This window comes from Anastrepha ludens, chromosome 4 (genome assembly GCF_028408465.1).
Source record: "Anastrepha ludens isolate Willacy chromosome 4, idAnaLude1.1, whole genome shotgun sequence".
In the NCBI taxonomy this organism is placed as follows: domain Eukaryota; kingdom Metazoa; phylum Arthropoda; class Insecta; order Diptera; family Tephritidae; genus Anastrepha; species Anastrepha ludens.
In genome coordinates, this window is record NC_071500.1 from 23,727,840 (window position 1) to 23,754,531 (window position 26,692).

General features: G+C 35.3%; 2 protein-coding genes across 3 annotated transcripts; one reads left to right on the forward strand and one right to left on the reverse strand.

The window, feature by feature from the left end:
• Positions 1–1,133: 1,133 nt before the first annotated feature.
• Positions 1,134–22,221, forward strand: LOC128860843 (uncharacterized). Its single transcript, XM_054098605.1, has 5 exons — positions 1,134–2,637; positions 16,245–16,353; positions 16,904–17,006; positions 17,244–17,394; positions 18,541–22,221. Exons 1-5 carry the CDS (start codon positions 1,385–1,387, stop codon positions 20,582–20,584), a joined length of 3,660 nt encoding a protein of 1,219 aa, XP_053954580.1. The 5' UTR covers positions 1,134–1,384; the 3' UTR covers positions 20,585–22,221.
• Positions 22,222–23,200: 979 nt separating this feature from the next.
• LOC128860845 (trafficking protein particle complex subunit 3-like) lies at positions 23,201–26,692 on the reverse strand. 2 transcript variants are annotated; one of them, XM_054098608.1, is made up of 3 exons: positions 26,503–26,682; positions 24,821–25,231; positions 23,201–24,746 (listed from the first exon to the last, which is right to left on the reverse strand). In XM_054098608.1, exons 1-3 carry the CDS (start codon positions 26,539–26,541, stop codon positions 24,660–24,662), a joined length of 537 nt encoding a protein of 178 aa, XP_053954583.1. In that variant the 5' UTR covers positions 26,542–26,682; the 3' UTR covers positions 23,201–24,659. The 2 variants fall into 2 exon arrangements, with proteins under 2 accessions (XP_053954583.1, XP_053954582.1); XM_054098607.1 differs by lacking the exons at positions 23,201–24,746; positions 24,821–25,231 and adding an exon at positions 25,238–26,416 and having other exon boundaries at positions 26,503–26,692.

Here is a 26,692-nt window from a genome sequence, read left to right on the forward strand (position 1 = left end):
GACAAATTTTGTTTGGGTAATCTCACTTTTTAATTACGGATTGGAAGTTAAGCACGAAAAAGTATATCATCTACTTATATGTGAATGTATTATATTGTTGAAACAGATAAGAAAACGAAAAATTTCCTGAATGAAAAAAGAAACGAACGAACATCTGATTGCTGTAACTGAATTCGCACAATAAATTTTCACTTATTTTTGAGTTCTGTTGAAGTTTGATGGAAAATTGTAGGAAATGCTCAATTAAGTTTTCCAGGTTCAAACATGGAACACAAATGATAGAAAACGTTTTTTTAATAGCGGTTGTCCCTCCGCTCTGGATTACTGGATCTCTAGGGTACTGCAGACAACTTCACTGAATTGATTGTCTCACTTAAGGCCTCTGTCGTCGAAATTCTGCAGACAATTGCTAACGCCGAACGGTGTAACCGTGGCATCCTAATGGCATAAATAGAGAGGCGATACGGGGGTTGACCACAGCAAAAAATTTTTCAGATGGAAACTGTTTGGCATATTTGGAAACAGCAGACTTATTAAAAAATATGAAGTGCCAGGCATTCATTAGAGGCTTACGAGATTCGGACACGAAGCGGACAGTATACCAAACAGCGAAGGGGCGTTTGCTAAAGCAGTGTTCTTTATACTGACACAAGAAACCGCAGCTCTCCTAAGCAAACCACTACGCAAAGTCTATCGGGTTGAAGTTGCAGAGTCTACTTCGACGGAGAAACCCATTTCAAATGAAACGATATCAACAGTTCCGATATGAAGTGTTGCAACTGTTGTAACACTGAGAATATTGCACGCAATTGCAAAATACTACAGAGGTATTGTTACTAGTGTTGCTTTCAAAATTCAACAGGCGACACTGCATTTTTATTAAAAGGTTTAATTTAAGAATCATAACTCAGAAAATCACTTTATTCACCAGTCATATATTGAATCACAATCAAGTAACTTCTCTTCCTTTTGTTTGTTTATTTGTAGCATTGACGCCACGGGCTTACAAAACCGCGATAAATGGAAGAGAAATTTTTGGAAGACGTCACCTTCTATATTCTGAATACTTGGCACCGCGGCTATATTCAATTTAAACAATATAATTTTCATCTCAATCTGTCAGTACTATTCCAGTACCATTTTGTTTCCCTTTTCATTCGAGTAATCAATTTCTCTGATCATATTTCTCTCAACTTTTATCGCGATAAGTGGTCTATAGCGATAATGAGCAAGATCGAGTGTCAAGAACTAGAATTAAGTTTTGTTTTTCATTTTCTAATAAGAATGCATTTTTATTTTTAATTGATAAACGGAATTAGTGAGAAAGAAAATTCCTGAAGTGTTAGATTTATAACAGCAAATTGTATTCAGATAGTGTGACGCAATGGATTTTTTACGTACAACTACAGTAGAAACAGCAGAGAAAATTACACCAACAAAAGTAGTATCATCGATGAGAACAATGAGCACAGAAAATGATACCGCTCACAGAGATTTTGATCCACATATAATTGATGATCAGTCCTCAACATATAACTCCATTCCTTCAAATTCTACGTCTGCATCGTCTACATCATCCACAACGATGTCACCTCAACTGCAATTAGAATTGCTGGATAGCTTAGACGAGTTACCTACGGATTTTTCAATTAAATCGGATGAATTTTCTCCAGCTCCAAGAACTACGCAGCAAGTGGATACGATTCAGATGGCCTCCGATACAGAGCAACAGTTACACCAACAGGTGCTCCACCATTTAGGATTAAGCTTAGCTCTAGAAGACACTACTGATTTGGTTTATCCAATATACAATGCAATAATGGCGCATGAGAGTGATGAAACTATGAAAATTGGCGAATGTGTAGGTACTGATGTGCAATTTTCGCATGTCTCTTTATCTTCGCCAATTAACGCAAACTTTAGCAATCCTGTCGGCGACGACGATGATAACGATGCTGATAATTTAATAATGCGCTATCTGAGCGGTTCATTGGATACTCCCGCAATATTTCTGCCCGACGTTCAAGTATCATCACCTTCATCTAGTACTTGTCAATCACATAATCAGGAACAAACACAGTCATTGTCTAGAAGTGAATTATGTGAAACAATGTTGTCACCTGCTCAATTCCCGTTGATGCCCCCATTATCCACGTCATCTTTTATATCTCATGATTCATTTGAAGACTCGCAGGTGCCTATGATAATGCACCAGTTCCATCAACAACCACAAGCCATTCAAAATTCATCAATTTTAGCTGCTGAGAGAATAACTGCGTTTTCACCAACAAATGTAGATTTGATGGACCCGGCCACTACAGATACTTTCATGAACACAAAACCTACAAATAATAAGAACACTGATATTTGCTTAAGATTGGAGTATAAGTTTCAAAACCAGCAACTAGTCCAAGTACAGCCTCCTACCGTGGTAGCAATGAATGTTCTAACGCCAGTACTTGCAACTCCCTTAATGTGTTATGCTCAAATGCCTATATCAACTAGCATGCATGTGGACAGATCGGAAGTGGACAACGCTGATCTCACATTGTTGTCTTCGCCGTCGTCGACATCGATTGCTTCTGATCTTTTAGATCGTCAGCAACATAACCCGACAGATAATAACTTGAAAGAAAGGTAGTTCTGTTTTGAGTTATCGATTTTACAATCTCTAAAGTTGCTTTCTATTAGTTTTTTATCTGCTATATTGTGGAACATATTAATATTTACCTTTTGATCAGTCTTGTTTGTTGCATGAAGCAGCTTTGCCATAACCAATCTTTATTTAATTTCTGAAAAATTAAAAAAAAATATATGTCTCGCGTATGCACGTATTTAACATATGTATGAATCTATGCGATTAAAAAAGCACGCTCATTAATAACCAAAACAGAAATATTTATAAATTCTCTTTATTAATTCTGCTAATGGTTTCGTTTCATCGACATTGTTTTTGTTTTGTTATTTTCAGTTTGCTTCGTAATTTTATTTCTCATTTCACTCATTCTTTTTTCGTTGTGTTTAAAAAGAACTGCTTTACTCGCTTTATGCTTGTTTGCTGTTAGTGCTTCCCTTGTGGCCGCTGCAAAAATAAGTGCATACTTTATTGACATATTTAAACTTTTGTTCATGTCTACATGTCAATATGTCCATAAATGCCATTTGTTATTTGATTTAAACTATTGATATTTGTTTAGCTGGGACAATTTTTATTGTTTTATGAACTTAAAAAAATTAATATGTTTGAGAAAAGACAACATATCGTCCCCTTAGTATAACAATAGCCTATGTGCTCATAGGCTATTATTTCTTTATTGAATTTTTGGATTCTCCATCGTCGATTTTATATGTGGTACAAATTTTATCAAATTCTAGTTCCACAAAATGGGTCAAAACGTCAGTCAAAAAATAATAAATATTTACAGACATAACGAGATTTGAGTGAGAGCTACTTTCGACAAAAAGTTTGAAATTCATTTTCTCAAAACATCAAAAAATGTATAGGCTATTTTAATACTAAGGGGACGATATAATATTAACCTTCACCTTGGCATTATTTACATTTGTAAAGATTTAGGTTTTCAGATAGCTATAACTTTTTGGCGCAATCTAAAAACCATTACAGGTCATTGACCAAAATTTGTTTTTTACTCCGTTAATAATAAAAAAAAATACAAATTCAGCTATTTTTGTGATTTTTTTATTTGATTTTTTTTTTTCTCTCTTAAACTTAGTACTATTTATATGTAATATATTTGTAAATATTGCTAACTTTTAGGAAATTTATGACTGAATTTAATTTCTATGTTGTAAAGAAATAAATAGCAAGTATATATATAATATATGAGTAAAAATATATATTGTACATAAATTTTTTCGGGCAATTATTACATTTCATTAGTATTTTCATTTGTTCGACACAAACCGGCTTTTGCATTATTGCAGTTTTCTTGTGGATATTTTACTTTTAGATTCTTCGTGATAGCATATAAAGCAACATTATTTAATTTTTGCATGCCCATGATCGCCTTCAATGGGGAAAACTGCATAAAGTTCTTATTGGTTCATATTGAGTCTAGCATTTTATAGCATCTCGCTTAGGAAATTATGATACCACTCTAGCTCTTCTTGCCTTTGCATCGTACATACTACAGCATTGTTTTTTAGATGAAGCTATCAAGCTAGATTACAAAAAAAAAAAAAAAAAAATTAGTTTAGCAATTTCAAACTTGCACTTTATTATACTAAAATTTAATAAGCTATAAAACGCTTAACAAAAATCTTTCCAGAAATTCTAATTAAAAACCGTGGAATTGGGTTGAAAAGTTTGTGGAATTTTTCCAATTTTTTTTATAAAATTGTACATATTTATATTTATATTATTTAAATTTTATACTAGCTTATGTAGTAAAAATTTGGTGCCAAGGTGAAGGTTATATATGTATATATGTATATAAAGTTATAAATATATATATATATGTATGTAAAAGAGCAAAGTGCAGTTTTGTCCCGTTGAATTCCACGTATACCCCCGAGCGTGAGCGGTGCTCACTCCTGGAGCCATCAATGAAAATGCGAAAACAGTGTTTGGCGGGCTCATTTTCTGAGTTTCGCAACAGTTTAAACTCTGCCAGCACCACACTCTTCTCAAGCAAGACTCTGAATGGCATGGAGTCAAGAGGCATGGCGAGGATCGTTGGATCAAAGTCCATGCTTACTCTGTTGCCCAATGCCGGACAGAGGCCGTCCAATTCCCATTGTATTTCAACCTGCAGATGCCCTTCAAGGCCTCTCCTTAGATGGAAATATCAAGTGGTGGTAGACTAAACAGAGCATCTAATGCCAGGCCTGAAGTAGTCGGGAAAAGCTCCGACGCAACAGATGGCCACAGTGCGTTGTACTCTCGATAAGGCCCTCCGGACTCCCACTAGAGGGAGTCTACTCATCCAGACCACTGATGCATAGGTGATAATAATATTAAGTCTTATCATAGCCGTGTAGATTCATAGGATCTTGCTAGGAGAAAGACCCCATGGCAGAAATACACTCGAAGGTTTGACATTACCTGCCGAGAAATTTGTTTTTGTTTTTTTGAAGCTTTGGGTAATAAAATGAATTATTTTTTTATTAAAGAAGTGTTTGGCGGGTTTTTACATCCTTCCAAGTAGGAGGATAGCAGAGACTGGAGCAGAATTCCACAACCTGGCCATGTCAAAAATAAAACCCTTTGGTGTTCAATTTGTTTTTTTTAATTCACTTTATGTCTATTACTATAATTACATTATGCTCTTTAGTGAGGTATTTAACACAATTTATCTGTGATACGTTCTCCACATTTTCGTTTTTAACAAAATACCTATTTGGTATGTGTAATTGCTCGTATTTTTATTTAATGTATTTCATTTTTAGAACGCAATGTCAAGTGGTCGAAAGTTAATTTTCCTCCTGTCGTTTCTCAGCATTTTTGGACTTAAATTGTGGTTGCATTCAAAATTTTCTGTTGCTAATTGGTGAAAATTTTTCGAATTTGTACATATCCACATGCATAAATACACACATAAGTCTATATGTATATATGTATGTGTATGCATTGTCATTGCTGTTCCCAAGCGCCTCTATTTCTTGTATTTGTACTATGTCTATGGCTTTCATTGCTGCTTAATAACATAGTTCTAAGTAAGAGCACTTGCCAGATAAAATATTTAAGGAGTACAGACGCCTTGGATGCTGTAAACACCTGCCAAAATTAATATTTTCACAGTTGTAAATAGCCAAAATACTTTCATTTACACAAAAAATATAAAGGGTTTTCCAATAAGAGATGTTATTCCCGTAAAAGTTCAATGGTTTCGTTGTTTTTGTGGCACGTAGCGCCGTCTTGCTGAAAATAAACGTTGTCCCGATCAATACCATCCGATTCCGGCCATAAAAAATCGTTAATCATCTTTCGATAGCGCAATCTACTCATCGTAACTGTTGCTCCAGCTTCATTTTCGAAAAAGTAAGGTCCAATGACTCCCGACCATAAAAAGCGACAAACATTCACACGTTGAGGATAGAGAGGCTTTTCAACAATAACTCTTGGATTTTCGAGTTTTACGAACCGTCTCTGCCAAATTTTCACCATTTTTATAGTGAATTTGAATAATTTCAATGCGTTGTTTAAGCGTGTATCGTTCCATTTTTATTAATGGTGTAGTGTCTACTTGTCAAATATCAAAAAATGACAGCTTCAAAAGTGATATCTACCGAAATAGCGGGGTATTCAAAATAACACCTGTTATAGGAAAACCCTTTACATCAATACAAATGTCTATTGAGTGGGTGGTGTGCGGGGTTAAGGTGATGTCGTTCGTGTGATGCTGTCTTGGTCAAGACTATAAATAGCCAATTAAAATGATGAGCGCGTTTACGGAACTTTCTATTTAATTATTTTATCTATACAATTTTTACTATAAAACTCTACACATATTGTAGTAGTAAAATATCTATTTTTAAATTATGACTTCCAAACAAATTGTCTTACGTATGTAGGTGTACTCGTATGTTTGTATGTACACTATTTTATTTAGAGTAACACATAGTATATAGGAAAGAAATTATAAATATGCACCCAAATACGAGACGGGTGGGAATTGGGAAATATTTGCCCCAAAATACTCAACGCATACAGGGTCTTAAAATTACTTTCTCCGATATATAGTGAATCACAACTTATTTGATGCAGTTTTATTTAAACAAACATTTTATTTTCATATTATTGGGTTGGCAACTAAGTAATTTTATTATTAAAATGTTTACCATTCAAGAAGTTTTGTTAAGACCGAAACAAAAAGTAATCAGATGGTGCAAGGTCAGGACTATATCGTGGATGTGGCAAAATATCTCAACCAAGCTCCAATAATTTTTGCATTGTCATGATGGAATACGATATTTTTCGATTTGTCAATTCGTTTTTCTTCAACTGCATCGTTTAATTTCGTTAGTTGTTCAATGTAGACATCCGAATTGATCGTTCGGTTGGGTGGTAAGAGTTCAAAGTAGACAATTTCTTTGTAATCCCACCAAACTGATAACAAAACCTTCTTTTGATGAATATCAGCTTTTGATGTTGTTTGAGTTGGTTCACCTGGCCTGCTCTACGATTTTTTCCGCTTGATATTGTTGTAAACAACCCGTTGCGTTAAATGCGTTTCTTTCAGTTCGTGAGGAGCCCGTGCATCGAGTTTTTGGACATAGTCAAGTTGTTTTAAGTGATTTTCAATGCATACATGAAGCTTATCTGCAATCTCACGTGTTGTACTGTGACGATCCGAATCGATTATTGCTTTGATTAGGGCGTCATCAACTTCCACTCGACGACCCGAGCGTTTTTCATCTTTGAGTGAAAAATCTCTAGAACGAAATTTGGCAAACCAATTTTGACACTGACGTTCTTTTAAGACTTCGTCACCATAATCAGCACATCACTTTTTATGAGCTTGCGATGCGGTTTCCCCTTTGCGGAAGTAAAAAAACAAAATATGACGAAAATGTTCCTTTTGATTTTGCATTTTTGAAGGAACGCCAAACGAAAACTACGCAACCGATCAAAAAACTTTTTTTAGTGATTGACAGCTGAATTGCCAACTATCAAATAACAAAATGTGAGTTTACATTTGTACTAAGTCTGCAAACCTAAAAATTCAATTGAAACCATCTATGAGCGAAATCCGCAATTACTTAGTTGACAACCCAATATTATGTATTCGTGTTATTAATTTACTTTATTTCCTGCACTGCTTTCAGCTTTAGAAAAAAATATTTTTCAAAATGGTTTAGTGTTTGGTGTATTTAAGACGATTTTCAACCAAAGAAACAACTTTTCGAATACTTGGCAGTGTTGATAGATCCAATGCACGCCATATTCACAGATGAGAAAATACAGAACGTTGCGCGGTCCGTGAACTGCTAAACCGCTCTCAGAGAATTTGGCATAATCAGCTGATTTGGCGACGTGATTTAAGAGTTTTTGTTTTCGTGCTGACGAAATACAAGTATGTTGTGTCAATGAACGTTCTTGGTCGTGGTGCGTGTGGAATAATAGCGCTGTACAAAACAAAAAGACCAGCTGCTGATGCATACAGAACATGATACGATTTTGCAGTTTGCTCTATCAAAGCAATCTTAGGTGCTGCAAAATTACTCTCCGATTTTCGTTTCAATCTGCGTGATCTTTATGAACCAACTACTACAGATCACGTGATCGGCCAACCGTGTAATTGTAATGAATTAGAAAAAAAAAAACGAAACAAGAAAAAACCTAGTTAACCAAAATGAGACAATTTTTATATGCTATTTATTTTAGTAAGGAGAATTCTACATATTGATTGATTGATATGGTCCTAAGCGTGTTCGTGAGGTTAACAATTGCATTATGCATTTCTCTTCGGCAATATTTCAGTACAATAAGCAATTACGGCAGTAAAAACGTAATTTTTAAGCTTTTCCTTGGGGTTCTATAGATTAGTAATAATTTAGTTTACACCCCGGATGCCTAAATATTTCAGAAATACTCAATATAAATACTTCAGATATCAACAAAAAACCTGAATATATAAATAAAGTATATTTGTAGTAATTTTTTTGAGCAACACAAAAATTTGTAAACAAACGCAGCTGATATTTCGTTTACCAGTTTTTGCAAGTGATGGACCATTTCCATTCTTTACTAACTTTTTGGCTTTTTCAACTTAAATTTCGCTTAAACTCTATATTTGTATGGATAGCAAGATACAACTTAACTATTACTTACCATAATTTCATATATTTTTTTCTATTTTCTGGTCTACAGTAATACAAATTCTTCCTAAATATGTATAACGCAACCATATAACATTAAAAAAAGAACAAATTAATTAGATGCAAATCCTAATTCATACTCCTACGATTTCTTCTCATATTCATATTTCAGTGTAAATCTTATTTATAAATATATTCCATTGAAAATACATATAATTGTTTGAAAGGTGTGGCAATTTACATTAAGAAAAATGTGTTAGAACTTTATATATATTAGTTTATTGTTTTTTTTTTAATTTGTATCCCAATTATGTAGTGGAACAAGACTCGTGTGAAGAAATTGTTGGCGAATGTTATCGAGGTAACTATCTTTAATGGAAAGTCGAAAGGAGCATGCCACTGGATTTTAAATGACATCATTCGTCTTGCATTTTCTATAGCCATTAACAAGGCTCAAGTAGAAAATCGATTAATGTAGAAAATCGGTGTTTTTCACAGGGCCAGTTATCTATTAATAAAAAAAATTAATTTGCACTGAAGATGGGAACATAAAGTTTTCTCTATAACAAAGTAGTTCTAAAAGTCTGACGCTGTTGTTGTTGTTGTTGTAGCAGTAATACAAGCCCCGTCAGTGTAGGGTATATACTGTTCACTAGACAGGTTTAGTTTACTGGGGCGGCAGCCCTTGGTCGGGAAACCCGAGATATTCCGGTAACGTAGAACCTGACGCTCTTCAACTATGGTATACCGGTGACACCTGTGGCCGATAAATGTTTTGGAATTTTCCTTGGAGATTGCATTTAAGAAAAACCGCCTAACACTCGGATAATTTTAGTGTTTGGAATTTTGGAGGTTTTTAGAGATTTAGCTATAGCGAATGATGGAATCCATATGTAGGAGAACTTCTTTTTTAAATAGCGTTCCAACTGCTTCAGTGAAATACACAGAAAAAAAATTTCCCATACTACTACACGTCGTTGCATAATAATAAGCGCACAATATTCTTACTATACAGTGCATGTATTGTAATTTTTCCCTAAAAGACAATAAAAAATATAAGTAAGATTATTGTGCGTTTATAATTATGCATCGACGTATAGTAGTATGGGAGAAATGAGTTCGGAAAAAAATTCACATAAAAAGCAGCAAAAACAACATCATTTGTATTAGGCTAGAAGATAGTAGACAAATAAACTGTTGTAAAAGGAAAAACGCACTTTGGGCATTCTTTTAAAACATTTTTTTTATTTGCTCTCTATTGTTGTTGTTGTAGCAGAAACTTTGCTCTATCAGTGTAGTGTAATCACCGGTCGTCTTCGTTTAGCTCATCTAACGGTAGGCTCAGGAAACTTGCTGTTCCAGAACGTAGTTGTGCCAAGGTTGCGCGGGACTCCCGGGGAAGTTTGAGCTCTTCGTCTGCTATGGGTGGTGGTTGGACTCTGATGACGGCATTCGGAGGTCGGGAGCTTAAGAAGGTGGCAAGGGTCACCCGATCAATGTCGTTTATTGTCTGTCTGCACACTGTCCGATCCAGTAGTTGTTGGTCTGTTTTGTCCTGGATCTCGTCCGCGTAATTAAGGAGGTGCCTTCTGACATGCCAGGCTCAAGCTGGTGTCTGCATGGGTGAGACCTGCGGTAACACCCTAGCAGGAACTGTTTGCTGAGCAGTTTATTATGCTCCTTCACAGATAGCATATTGGGGACATCAGAAGACATCCTGTCGCAGTCCTTATGGCAGTGTGAGGCAGGTCTGTAGCTTCGCTCACTGCGACTCCCTGGTTCCGGACGACCAGCATAGTTTAGAACCAGCCAGCCTATTGCCTTGAAAGTTGATAGCAATATTTCTTTGTCTTTGTCCCAAGTGCTGCCGGCAAGCGATTTCATGACCTTGTTGTGGTTCTGTACTTTAGTGGCAATAGCGGTTGTGTGCGCTGAGATGCAGAGCGAACTGTCAAAGGTATCTGCCAATATTCTGGGGTTGTTTGTGTGGTATTTCTATTATTTTCAATAACTCAAATATCCGGTTCGGTATTGAATCAAATAACTTTTGTACTAGTTGCGCGCCAAGGGAGTCCCATGAACGTGTCTTTTAATTCTTCTTATTTTCTCCATAAATTGCTCTAACCAATTGAGCCCACACGTTCTCCATGGTATTGAAATCTGGAGAAATTAATGGTCACTCTAGAAAGGGAATACATTGTACTGCAAACTACTTCAAAGTGCGGTGAGATGAATGAAAGACCGCATTATCTTGCTGGAAAACAAGGTTTTTCCCGCACATTGAGAAATGGCAGTAATTTATCTGAAAGTTATACTCTTCGAAATCCATGTGTGCTGATGGAAAATGGATATTGATCTTTCCAACGGTACATACAGTTCGCCACACCATCAGAGATCACCGCCAAAATTTCTTTTTGGAAAAATATCTTACCATACTATATCCATTTGGCCCATCTAAGTTAAATTTATTTTTATCAGAAAAGATAACTTTAAAAAAATTGGTAAAATTTAGAACACTTATACATTTTTGAAAAGCTTTTTTATTTATTTTAAACTGCCAGATTCCAAAACGATTCATATTTTAACGAGCGAAGGTTTTCCGTCTCGTTTTGAGGTCAGCGGTAAGTTTTTGAAATGGCTTCATTTTAGAGAGCTCAATGCTCCCCGAACGCTTAAAGTAGCCGGAATAACTATCGCACTTCACGAGTGTTTAAAATTTGTTTTTTATCCACGCTGATTATTTGTAGTTCCGTAATTTTTTTTTTTTTTTTAATTTTGCACTGTACAATCACGGGTTTATGACGTACAAACACTGATTCTTCCCATATGTTGCAATTGTCTAGATAATATAAATAAATCGCTTTTACACTGCCCTTTTTATTACGTTTATTAAATTTATTTGTGTGTTGTAGCCTATCTCCATTGCACTTTAACTGCAGTTTACGCTTAAATACCGTTAAACATACGAGTATTATTCAAATACCAGAAGCCCCATGATCTCACTTCCAGAACGATGTCAATTCAACTTGCGAACTTACCAGAAGCTGAACAATATAAACAAAAGATGTGCTATTATTAACTTAGGTTTGTGTGGTAGAAGTTTGGTACAAAAAAACTAGATTTTCCAATTTTATGGTAAATATTGGGTATGGGAATAAGTTTCCGTGCTTTCTTAGCCAAAGTTACGAATTATTTAAACAATTAAATAATACATGATATTATGTGACATTGGAAGCCACAACTTTACTCCATCTTTCAGGCGGCATATGGATTCCTCTGACGAAAAATTCGAGTTCTTTTAACTTGATCCATTCATTGCTCTCCAATAAGGGCTGACTGCATTGATCGGAACAGATAGTAATCCACAGGTGCAATGTCTGGGGAATACGGCGGATGGGGTAAGATTTCCCGATTCAGTCCCTCTAAATATTTCTGGACCGATTTAGCAACGTGTGGCCTGACGTTGTCATACAGCAAAATCAGTTCGTCATGTCTACCGTCAGTTTGTCATGACATCCCGCAAATGGTGTTTTTTTGGGACTAATGTAGACATTTTCGACGCCAGATAAAAAAGGATCTTTACGCTTCTAACGAATATCAACTACTACGATCGAGACCTCACATATACACCTTCAAATCACCAGTATATTACTAGAGCGAACTCAAAAATAGTATCAGCATCGACACCTCTTTTACGAGAGTGGAAACTTATTCCTATACCCAATATATGCAGAGTGTCTGGTGGCAGAATTAGGATTTCAAAGCTATGTATATTCAAAAAGAATTTCTAATGACAAAAGTTTATTGGAATACCTATTACAAAGAAGACAATTGCAGATTTGATTTTATTTTTTAACTATTTCCTCTAAATGTTCACGGTTACGTCGGATACACTCCGTGTCACCATGTACTTTACTTTTTACGCCATAGGGGTAAGTTTGGACGACATACCGTAGGTGGCCAGGAGGTGTCACCGAAACGGCTTATCAGTTTGTACACGAATCATTGACCTTGAAATGCGTTTCGATTGCGAACAAGTTGTTCACCCGGCCACTGCGACATCGTGTTGAAATGACTCGAATAACGAATAACTCCTTCCTTCATACGCTCAGCGATTAGGGAGAAACTTTAATTATAAAACCTAATTCTGCCACCAGACACCCTGTACTTTCAGTAATAAACGAATTTAATATTCCCATTATTTAGAAAAAAAAAAACGAATGCTAAACATAAAACCAAAAACCCAAATATTAACCTTGTGATACGTTTCACATAGAAATACAGATGGTTCTGTTGTCAGCAAACCTATATGCAAACAAAAATCAGCTGTTTAAGTTAACTCCATTATTAAGTTAAAGTGCTAATGCTTGATACTTCCGAAACATAACCGATCTATTAGCTGCAGTTGAGTTTTTGGTAGAAATAGACTATAACACTTTTTGAAAGTCATGAAATTATTGAATAAGCGAATTTTTTTTTTTAACAAGCATATTAATTTCCGTACGTAAATATGTGTAGAAACGCTGTGTTTATTTACGCATTTTGAGTCTTATTAAAAATTGATATCAATAGCAAAACTAGCAGCTATTTTTTTGTGCATTTGGAAACACACGTACATATATACATGCAATGCTGACCAAAACTTAAGCATCTTTTTAGTGCACGTTTTCATATACAACTATGTACGTACATAATTAAGTAGTAATTTTTTTAAGGAATTCCCTTTACAGAATTATATAATGCACTATGCTTTTTATCAGTATATATGTATTTGTTATTAACTATTGGAAAAATATTTAAAACCACAAAACTAAAGCGCTGAAATTCTGTTGAAAAAAATGTGATACGTTACGGGAATTATTTAGCAGTACTCTGGGCGCTATTGAAGAAGTAAAAAAAAATGTAGTATAAAATATTTATTTCTCTGAAAATAAATATATCTAATTATATAAATTTCTGCTGGCAAGTAATTTCTTAACCTCAGAAGCTAGCAGAGGTTCGTAAAAATAACAGTGTCACAAGAAGGCGAAAGCTGCGTTCATACGACAGTCGGCACTACGTAACCGGAACGACCCGGATTTATTTATATCCTACCAAGGACTGCCACCTCAACAGCATTCCCGCATATGTATGGGAAATTTTTATGCTGATTTAACAACAAATGGAGAGAGTAAATGTTTTAGAATGGCCGCCACAGTCTCCAGACTTAACCCCGACTGAGCATCTTTGGGAAGAACTGAAAAAGATAGTCGGACCTTTTAAACCCACCAATAGTGAAGAAATGTGGTACTCTATTGCTCCGGATAAATGTGTAAATGTAGTACTATAAATGCATCGATTGCTTTTAGAAAATGTGAAGAAGTCATAAAACAAGCAGGAGGTGCTACTAAATACTGAATTAATTCTCGATATACCTATAAGCCTTTTATCTGGAAACATTGATTTTTTGTGCCAAAACTTTACTTTCTATTATTTCTTCCAGGGAACGTTTCCTAACTCGATAAAATTTTCATATATTATAGAATATTTAGAAAAGGGGCTTTTTATTTTCTAAATTTGTAATAATTGTGTGAAATTGAAGTCCACTAAATACCCGGAGTTTTCAAAAGTATATAAATTTGTCAAAAATTACATGAAAATATTTGTTTCTATCATATATTTTCCAATGTATAAAAAAAATGAAAAGCAGTTTCTTGACCATTTTTATATTTTATATTAATTTTTTGCGAAACTCGTTTTGTTTAAATGTTTTGTTCAAATGCTTAATCCTGAAATGTATACGGCAAGTTTTTCTTTTTCAGTTATTTAATATTAAATTTCAAAAAACTATTCTTTAGGCGGTTTAAATATGATGCAGATTGAAAAAAGTAACTACGTACTGAAAAAGAACGCTATTTCTACTTGTCACCCTTGAGATCATTACACTGTGGTATTAATTAGAAAAAAAAAATTAATTTGAAAAGTGAAGAAACAAACTGAAAGATTTCATGTATGTAATGCCATTGTTTTAAAATTTGAATATAAGAACAGTGACTGTGACTACAAGTCGTCCATGTATACCAATTTGGAAAAAAAAAGAATTGAATAGAAAATATCCAAGGCGAATCTATTAAAGGTGGTATTGGTAAATCAACTGATTTGTTTTTTTTTCGCCGTGTCCATTTGGATGTCAGCCCAGAATGAATCAAAGCGAATTAATTTTTTGTTTTCTACTTTTCCAATACGTATCAAACGTACAAAATATTGTTGTTGGTCTGGTGCTACCACCTTTAATGAAGGCGCCTTGAAAATATCCAATCAATAAAAAATCAGACCGATTTCAATGATTTTAAAGAAAGCTTGCACATCTCCTGCACGTTCTATAGGAAGACTATTACTACAACAACAATTACAACAGAGAAGAAATTAGATCCTAAATATTGCAAGGGGGAGACTGTATAATCTTTTGCTTCCCTGATCAATGGAGTAGGAAAATTCATAAAGTTGAGGGAATTATGGGTCAATGAATATGAAGTTGACATTTAAAAATATGTGATATTGCCCGACGCACTGGTGCAGAACGACGATAGCGATGACGACCAAAGGCATTTCCAAAACGGCGTAAAAACTGCCTTCAGAGTAAGATTATAGAAGCTCTTTATCCTTTCGCAAAACCAAAGAAGAACGCGTGATATTATTAACAACTTTATATGTTTAAGAGATCTGTAACTGTTAATTTCAGTTGTTTTTTAGTTGCCATTTTGCTGTTGTTGTAACAGCATACACATTCCCCACACATTTGTGGACTGCTGTTGAAGTGATAGTCCTTGGTCGGATTTAATTACGGGTTGTTCTGGTAACGCAGACCTGACTGTGTTGGTTATTTGCTATAAAAGGTGTGCTTTAGTTTTGTTCATTAAATTTTCTTTTATTTTATATTTCTTGATCCTAATTTCTAATTTATGAAGTTCTGAAATGCGCCAACTTTGGTTTGGTCACAATAAAAGAGTAAAATGAAAAAAGTACATTTACAAAATGTACGAGTACTTAAGTTTTGGCCAATACTGTATATATCTAGATATGAACATTAATTTATTTTTCTGTACTTTAGCAAGCAATATTATTCAAACGAAATGCGCCTTTTTACTTGTGCCGGCTCACTTTTAATTGAATTGTGTCACATGTTTCCTGAGAATAAATGAAATAATTGCTAAATACTTATTAAATGTTGTATAAATTGTTTCTGCTGACTTTCAATGTAAAATACAACTTAGAGGCTTTTTGTTAAAAATAAATTTACAGCCGCCGAATTCGCTTTCCTTACTGACAGATCCGCTGCAGCTTTCAAGAATATTAAAACAAACGAAACTAGGCAACGATATGTTTGCAATAAAAAAAATACTTACACTACTTTGGATTAAAATATTCGATATTCTTGTTTTTCGTAACCTACATATGTTATTTCGAATTGCGGTGGTTTTTAGTTACGTGGAAGTAAATAATCAACCCGATGAACTTTCATTATGTATACGCCCCGGTGCCTTGCACAAACAGAAAGGAGAGCCAACTCATGCGACAGTTACTACTTTCGAGGTATACAATTCAAATATCCCACATTTTCTTTTTCCATTAACGAAATATTTTAATACATACCATAATTTATTAAAAAAAAAATATATGTTCGAGTTCAAGCTAACAGCAATTAAATACCTTAAGAGATTCAGTTATGAAAAGCGCGTTTGTAGCACAGCAAAACCTTAATGATTTTTTTATTTGTAATATTTACCGTCTTTTTCATCAGAATAGCCGCTCTTTAATAATGATGCCATTTATATTTAACAACAATACTCCCTGTCTCTTCTGCTAGTAACTCAATGCGATTATGAAGTATGCTTATATGATACTATCGATTTTAATAAGATTTTATTTGCAATTTACTTTATACAATTTTATATTGTATGCTTTGCATGTTTGCTATATCTGTGGCAGCGATAAGCAGGGGATTTAAATATCCATTCAGCTGTGAAGCTGTGAACTCCCTGCCTCCGCTGCAGCAGATGATCAATTTATTACAGATCGCAGTTGGTGTGTACTCAAATTTGTTTTTCTTTTGTTTTGCATTCTTTTATTTTGGCTTGAATAGAACTCGGACGATGCGCTTGGTCGTTACAATTGTAACTATGAAAACTGCAACCGCAGCTACAGCACTATTGGAAATCTACGTACGCACCTAAAGACACACAAAGGTGAGCTGCGAACCATTTTCGTTCAAAAGTTTAAATACTTATGAATGAATATACATATGTATGTACTTTATTAGATTACAAAGAAATACATAATTGTTTATAATTTTCAAAAGTATTAATTTTGTTGAAATAATCAGAAACTTTACATTGTATGATTATTGCGATAGCTCATATAAATTTGTAGATACTGTATTTTTGTGTAAATTTTTGTAAATGTAAATGTTTGAATACCTACAGGTGAATATCGCTTCAAATGCACCGAAGATAGCTGTGGCAAAGCTTTTCTTACGTCTTACAGCTTAAAGATTCATATTCGGGTGCATACCAAAGTGAAACCTTATGAATGCGAAGTAACGGGATGTGAAAAGGCTTTTAATACGCGCTACAGGTATGTTTCAACTTAAATTTGAAAAAGTATTCAAGTGTCAGTATAAAAGTGTTTTATCAGTACTAAAAAGATCCCATTTACTCTATGGGGAGGAGTATCAGATTTTCAATCAGTAAATCTGATTAATAATGAAAATACATAGTATGGCAGAGCCCAATCGTTGCAGTTAGGCGCCTTATATGATAACCAAGATTTTTCCCCGCGAAATTCGATACAATGTAGGCTGAGATATACTTAATTAATTTCAGCTGCTGCATTATTTTCCCACATTTGCTATAACACGTGCAGCCACTTTAGAGGGACGATTAATACTACATTGGAGAAAACACTTTTCTCGCTTGAATAAAGTTTTGAAATTGCTAGATAATAAAATAATTCAAGATATTTAAATGCAATACTGTTATGCCCTTACTTATGACCCCGTTCTAATAGAGAGAATTGTAAATTCGAACTTGGTTGTCAATCATATTTTTTTCAATAAATACTGCTTGTAGCACTCACTCAACTTCCCTTTTAGTCTTGGATTTGTATAACTGTACTAACATGCGTGCATGCACATAGGTGCAGCTTTAAAATTCAGAATTTCTAATTATATCAACAAAAGTCATACGGTCAGAAAAAGTCTTTTGATGATTACTTTATAGTTTCCTATGACTATCACTTCTACTATCAATTCACTGAAATTTATATACATATATACATATATATATATATATAATTGGCGCGTACCCCCTTTTTGGGTTATTGGCCAAGCTCCTCCTCCTATTTGTGGCGGCGTCTTGATGTCGTTTCACAAATGGGGCGACCTACAGTTTCAAGCCGACTCCGAACGGCAGATATTTTTTAGGAGGAGCTTTTTCATGGCAGAAATACACTTGGATAAACACCATTTCCTGCCGAGGGGTGACCGATATTAGAAAAAACTTTTTCTTAATTTTGGTCTTTCACCAAGATTCGAACATACGTTCTCACTTAATTCCGAGTGGTAGTCACGCACCAACCCATTCGGCTACGGCGGCAATCGATTCACAAATGTATAATTTTCCCGAGTAGATAACAACTTTAGACTCATATCTTATAATATTAAATATATTATTAATTATTACTATTTTGACTAATATCTACCAAATATTCCATCTTATACAGATTGCAAGCCCATTTGAGGTTACATAACGGTGAAACATTCAATTGTGAGATATGTCAAAAGTGCTTTACCACTTTGAGCGATCTGAAAAAGCATATGCGCACCCATACGCAAGAGCGGCCATATAAATGTCCTGAAGATACTTGTGGCAAAGCTTTTACAGCTTCGCATCATCTGAAAACGCACATTCGCACACACACCGGCGAACGACCATATCCATGTGAGGAGACTAGTTGTCAGAAGTCCTTCAGCACTTCCCATAGCTTAAAATCCCACAAGAAAACACACCAGAAACAACGCAATAGGCGTCAAAGTAATCCGCTCAACAATAAAGAACGCCGCTTAAAGATAAAAAAAGAGCGTAAGCCGTCGTTGTTAATAGAGAATGGCGAAGGAAAGAAAGTTATCAAAGTGGAAAGTGATAGCAGCGGCTACAATGAGGAACACACATCGAACGGTGAGGACGAAAGAGAAGAAAACTCATGTATGGGAAGTGTGACTGGTGATGGCAGCCTACCATCGCTTAACACTGACAGTTTCATCAAGTCGGAGGCAGTTGAATATAACACCGCCAATTTATTTGCTGTGCAAATGCCAGAAGTGAAGAACACAGCTCTACCTCCTCTAGCGCCCAAACTTGAGTCATTATCTCTTCCAGAAACGTCGCAAGCGCTGCAGTTAGCAATCGCCGCCGAAGAGGAAATACCTGCGCCTTGGATGAACGCAGGTGTTCTAATTTCGAAACCAATTATACCGATGGCGCCAGTAACCAACGCATGTGTAGCATTACCCACTGAAGTACCAAGCTTTGTGGATTTACAACAAAGCTACGGCAATTATGGCAAAGCAGAAGTTGCAATTATGAGCAATACTGAATCAATATTAAACACTAGCATGCCAACCTTACCCGAATCTAGCGATCCCTGCGATTATTTGGGTATCAGTGATCATTGCACATACAAAACAGAGATTGCAGATTTATCGAACACACCCACAAACCAAATGCAAACGATGCCAGAGACACACATGGATATCGAATTTAATAATATTGCAACAACGGTGGAAGCAATAGGAGTAGGAGAGGCGATCGCCGTAGACCAGTCGATAGATATGATGCCAACACAGGAGAGTATTGAAGAACTTCTGAAGGATGATATGCAATATAATAATGACGCAGAAGATATGGAAACTGAATCGCTACTGAATGAAATATTGATGACTATCGATAACAATACACGTCTGCTGCAGGAGACATTACAACAGGCAAAGGAAGTGCCGGAAGACGCAATGGGTCTAATTGAAGTTGATTTGAGAAGCGACAAACCAACCTTAAAGCAAATAACTGCAGATGCTGGCATATGTGGTTGCACTAATTGCAAATGCGACCAAACACAGGATTGCCAAGGCGGTTGCACTAATGAGACGCCTTGTGGCAAAAAAGGAAATGGTACACATAAATGCTGCCAACACCATCATAAACATCAGCAACGCTCGCAAAACGTACCAACTCAAAAATTGGAAATGGGCACAAATGCAAAACCAAAAAATGTATATCGTGGTAATGATTGCTGTAGCAATAAAAAAGAGCGCTCCGCAACGAAACGTGAAGCAGACATCAATCAAAATATTGAAGATGTAGCATTACTGTTACAGAACTTAGCTGCCATGGGCGACGGTAGTAGAGGCAGTTGTTGCGGTGGCGATAAAAACACATCGGGAGGTTGCGGTGCAACTAATAAGGTCAAATCAACTAGTCAAATAAGTTCAGCAGACGTTAATGTCAGTAGTTGTTGCGCTAATAAATCGGCTGCAGTTCCTAAAGCGCCTACGGCCACAAATGCCGCCACAAGTGCACCACCACCAAAATCACTTAAAAGTGCTTCTTGCACATGCAAGAGTCCGGCTGAAGGTGTTGCTAATGGCTGCTGCGTTATCATCTGCACCAAAACTCTGCAGGCTTTGCGTCGTGTATTGACCCGAAAAAATCTTAACTTGATGGTGTGCCCGCAAACCCAGAACTGCACTTCTACAATGACAAATAAATAAATGCATTATTACTAAATGACTTAATATACGATAAATGGGCGTAATAATTTTTCAAAGATTTAACAACCTACGCAAGTCTGAAAAATATTTGTTTTTTAATCAAAATTATCTGGATTAACCGCTTCATTATAACTTTAATATTGTTTAACCAAGTATGCATATTTTTACAAAACGTAAGTAAATAAAAAATACAAAAATTAAATTTAATTCCTGAAATTTAAAAAAATAATTGACTCAACTTTGTTAAGCCACAAAATTAAAATTTCAATTAGTAATTATTTTTTAAACTAATCGCCTTTACAAAATAAATTTATCGATCTACACATTCGCCATTTTCCCTTGGAGTTACCCATTTCAGCCTTAATCGAAGTGGGTACTCCGTAGTATTCGAAAACAATATTGTGTTAATATTAGTTTGGGGAAAAGTAAATGCATTATTTTTGCGTAAAAATTTTGGGCAAATAGTTTAAAATTGGTCGATCTTTAGCTCCTTGGCGATGCTACGACTATTAATATGCCGATTAACTGCGCTTATTTCTATGATTTTAATATTTTGTTTAACATCAAAAATGCCTGAACGGAATCGATGAAACAAAAATTGCTGTTACAGTATCAGCACCATGAACACCATTCACAATTTCTACTACCTGGCTAGCATTTTCGCCTCGAATTTTCTCTTTGTTGACTTCCATTGTTAACACCCTGTAACTCACAACTAAATGGAACGAACAAACAACAGCAATCCAATTTTTTTAGTGTGAAATGTCACCTTGACAACGAGCAGAAACTTTAAATTATTTCATCAATACTTTACGAGATATCAATCACTACAGCCATCTATCGAGAAAATAAATAAAAATTCGTTTTCCCCAAACTAATATAATATTTGAAATTCTTTGCTAATTTTAGGATTTTGTATTTGAATTCATTCAGTTTTATTCTCACTTTCATATATTTTACATAATAAATACAATATAAAACCATTTTATTTAACAATGCATACCAGCTTCAATAGGATGAAAATATTTTGCACATGACTGGTCATAATTGTGGAAGTAGTTAATTCAAAACGTGCCATAAATTTTAACCGCACTTTTTAAATACAATGTAAGCATGTATATCTGTTTGTACATATAAGTATACAAATATCATACATTTATATTTAAGTCTAAATTAAATATTAATGAAATGGCTAACAAGTACATTTTTAAATTGCGGTTTAAATGAAAAAGGATTATCAAGAAATTATTTATCCGCTATCTTATTGCCATCTATCATTTGGAATTGTAATTTCCAACCTAACGGCACAAACTTTGTAAATGTATCTCATAAACCAAAGTACTTTATTTGATTTTTTTTTTATTTTAAGGTTAGTCAACCAAAGTGCCTGTATTATGTATTAATATATTTAATAATGGATTGATTTGTATTTTTTTAAACTGTTTGCTTTTAATAAAAACAAAAATTATGCAATTTCAATAAAATTTTGCTTGAATATAAAACTGTACGAAATAATAGTAGGTGAGATATGATTATAATTTATGTTTGTATTTTATTTTATTTATAAATTCTCCAGCTAATTCGTCAAATCATCATTCGAATAAATACAAATTTTGCCAACATATCCCGCTCAGTGACATATATTGCATTCATATTCTCCAATATACCTATATACCCTATAAACCGAGCTCAGTAAAGCAGTCCCAGATGAATATTTTAGCACCCCTGTTTCAATGTGCTGAAAACTGTACTAAGTAGAGAAAAAGCGGTTATTCAAACATAAAGCCTTTAAGCAAAAAATTGCTATGTTTATTTCAGTATACCCTTGTTGTTGTTGTAGCAGTTCATCAACCTCTGCCTGTGCGGTGTAGTCACCGATCGTCATCGCCTAACTCATCTAACTTGTAGGCCCAGAAAACATAATGCATCCATGGGTTGGGTCCAGAGAGAGAGACGCCGGACATTTATTGGGTATGTCAGAATCGATTCCGGACAGAAGTTTAACCTGCTACAATATCCAAAACGTAATTGGGCCAAAATTACGCGGGCCTCTGAAGATTGTCCTCGGATGGTGGTTGGATTCCGGTGACGGCATTTGGGAGTTTAGGAAGTGGTAAGAGACTCCTGAGACTCGTTTAATGTGTGTTTGTACACCGCCCGATCCAGTAGTTGTAGTCGTGTTTGATCCTGGATTTCGTCAGTATAGTCTCAAAAAACCGTAAAATTGTCTGCTGTTTTTTGCCTGTCATATCTATTTTCTTTCATTTTCTATAATTTTTAACTGGTTTTAAAAAGTAAAAGCACACACCTATAAATAGTTTTATTCGATCAAAAAAAATTAGCCATCAGCAACCATCAGTACAAATTAAGAACGTAATGCGAAAATATTCTCCCAAAAAGAACAAAAGGAAACAAGTTAACGAACGGAAAATTTGCTATCACTTCAAAAAACTGGTACATACATATCAGCTGAGTTTGTTTGCGAATTTTTGTTTTATCAAGAAAAAAAAACGATAAATATACTTTATATACTCACGCTTTTTGTTGTAAAATTTTCCATTTTATCATTTCTGACTATACTAAACTGCAAATTTCAAACCGGCGCAAAAGCAGAAATGCTCAAAAAATATATTTATTTATTTACAAAAAGTTTAATCATATGTTTTCAGATTATATGTCTCAGTGCTGGCTAAAACTTCTTCAGCACAAAATGATAGTGAATTGCATCGAACTGTCACTTTGCTCTCTCAATTTTTAAGTGATTGATAATTTTTTGCTGTTAACGAACAGCTACTTGCAAAAATGAGGAACACCTATTACAAATTTTTGTGTTATCGAAATCAAGCAGTATGTTTGGACAAACGCGCCGTCATTTAAAAAAACATATCGAGCCCTAACCACCAAAACGGCGTAAGCGACTAAAAGTAATTTTTTATTAATGCATTAACTACTTCGTAGCAGTAAAAGCAAAATGTCAACTAAAACATTGCTCTGCTCTCGCTACTGCTCGGCACTTGAGCATATGAGTAGGTAACGTCAAAAACGGCTTCAACTGCTTTGCTTCGCTCTAAGCTACGATTCGTTACTGCTAGTAGCTCAGAGTAATAATAAAAAAAATTCAATATTGAAATAAAACTCTGAAGTAGCAACATTCCTTTGTTAGTTTGCGTGTATACATACATATGTACATATACATATATTTACACATCCCCGCAGAAACGAACACAACATGCAACTAACAAAAAGAAACGAATTCAAATAGAAGCTATCGGAAAGAAGTAGCGCAACAGGAGTGAGAGTACTAGTGGTAGCTACAGAACACACGAACAATTTCACAAGTAGCGCTCCGGTCGATTTCAAGTTTTTTGTTAATACTCCAACTACAGAGAACACTGAAAATTGTTTTGACTATTCACTCGGCTTAGAACGGAGCAAAACAGTTGATCCCGCGTTTAACGCTACCTGCTCCAGCTGTTCAAATTCAGACTAGTAGCGAGAGCGGCAATGAAAACTAGGAAGTAACGGAGCAATTTCAATCCTTGTTTCATAGGGCTTTGAAATATTTACCGCTTGTGCGTTATCGATTTCTATCAAACATATAAATTCGCACATAGTCTCGCTAAACCTTTTTGGCGTTTGAGGCTTGATAGAAATGTTCTTATTGCAACAAAAGAGAAATTATCAGATGTAATTGTATAGCATTAACCATCATCACCGACTAAGAGATATTTAGAAAGCTGCTACAACAACAACAACAGATTTCAGCAAAACCACAATTTGGAATTTTGCTAATTAAAAAAAAAATGCGGGGTCCAAACTAGTTTTTAATCTATGGTGTTATGATTACATCATAATAAAATGTTTTATATAATTTCTTTTAGTTTGGCAGCTATGAAATCGATTTGCCCAATTTTTTTTTATATTTATTAAGTTTGTGAACAGTCTAAGATTTATTTAAATTTGTTATTTAGACTGCGTAATATTTTGTGGAGAGATACGAATGCGGCCGGAATGCTATTAACTTTTAATCAATAACTTAATACAAAAATACTCAATCTTCGATGTACGGTGGCCTCTAATCCTCGCCAGCAGGTATAGCGTCTTCCAGGCGGCGTACGAATTTAATTCGAAGCTCAGTCACATTGTCACCTTTCAATTGATCCTGATGGCGAATAATTATTCGGAAAGAATTTATTGTACGTATTGTTACCTCAACATATTGCTTTTTATATATACCTGTACAAACCAGCACTGCACGTCCAATTGCACCATCTCCAGCGCACCGCGTATGCAACCACTAAGTATGGAACTATAGCGTAAATTGGTTAAATCCTGAGGCAATTCGACAAATTCTGTCAGTGGATTGGTTTCGAAAACTAAGGAAAATTCATCCGAAGAAGCAGACCAGTTAGAAATGGTAGGTTGCACATTTAAGTAGATGCGGAATGCCTGCTGTAGGCGATCAGCTGTTTCACGCATTTCTAAACAGCGGGGAGCTGAGGTTCTTGCTAAGAAATCTTCTATTAACCGCATACCCATATTATAGCCTATACGTTCTAACTGTTTATTTACATCTTCAACATTCTCGAAATCACGCAACATTTGCGTTACTAGCGCACCATAGGTGAGCGTTAAGAACTCGGCATTCTGCAGATTATAGATTATTTATTATTAGTATTAATAGCATGTGGCATGGATAGCGGATAGTCTTCATCTTCTTAAAATCCGTTATTGGAGTATTAATCTTAATGTTCTAAGAACTTAAATCTCATAACTGGTATTATTATTTATACAAGTTAATAATTTTTATTTTATTGGCGTTATGGTTATACTAGGAGTTGGTGCTGGTATTGGCGTTTGATGTGGGGCGATCAACTTTGGTGGAGCCCGGACAGTTATGCGTGATTGTACAGTTTGCATTTGTGACTCGCAATTACCGGAACCAGATCCACCCATTTCACCTTTTCCCTGTGCCGAATGGAAACGTCCACCTTCTCCTCGTACCCGATTCATTGCGTGACGGTGACGAGACTCATGCAAATATTTGGAACGTTCCTTTGGTATACGAGATTCCAATTTTGCACGAGCTTGTCGTCGTATTAGTATCCTTTTATATTGTTTAGCGTTAACATAAAGAGGTTCTTCTTCCGATTCTCCTTTACTTGAGTCTTCTTCTACTTGTGCTACCGCTGAAGCGGCCTCGTTTGAGTTACTGTTTGGATTCGTGGAAGAAGTAGCTTGCTGTGCTGATACTGTTGTGGCAGCTTGAGGTACAGCAACTGTTGTAGTTCCTGGCTGTGGCATCATAATGATTTGTTGCCCTACAGATGGGCCATTATGGGAGGGACCTTGCGGATGTGAAGCAGCGATTTGCATTATTTGACCGTTTATGTTTATAAGTTGTGGCTGAGATGTGGCTTGAGCAGTTGCTGTATTCGGATCTAGCGTTAATGAAGTTGCTGGAGGTTGGTAAAATAGTGTTTGGCCATCGGGCAATTGGAGGAGCTGCATGGCCTGTGCGGATTGCGGTGGCTGTTGCAACATTATTTGGCCCGTTTGCAGAGGAATAAGTCCAGTTGCTGTTGCTGTCGCTCCGCTTGCCGCTTGAGTCTGCTGTTGTGGCACTTGCCCGATAATTATTTGTGCTCCACCAGCGGTCATCATAGGGATCAGTTGTATTTTTTTCTGGTCTGAAAAGTTTTTTTTATTTTGTGCAAGTACAGCGACGGTTCCTGTAGTCTTCTCGGTTTTAAATTTATCGTTAGATAAAATGTTATTTACATCCATTCACCTTTATTGTGGCGTGAAATTAATTTTTGTTTCTTTTAATTACTGCAAAATCGAATGGAAATTGAGCGAAACTTCGATAGTGACTATCCGCTATCATATAAACCATTTGTCCTTCAGCATAAACTTACCACTTTTTTAGCGTCGAAACGTGAAGCTTGTCGAGACATAATAATATTATAAACTTCCCACTTTCCAACAGGAGAATCGTACAAAATTTTTAGCGAAATTGTATTTTTGCTAACAAAATGTAAAAGGTGAAAAAATTTGACTGATAGAGTGTTGAGTTTCTGTAGATAATCGAAAAATGTAAACTTACAC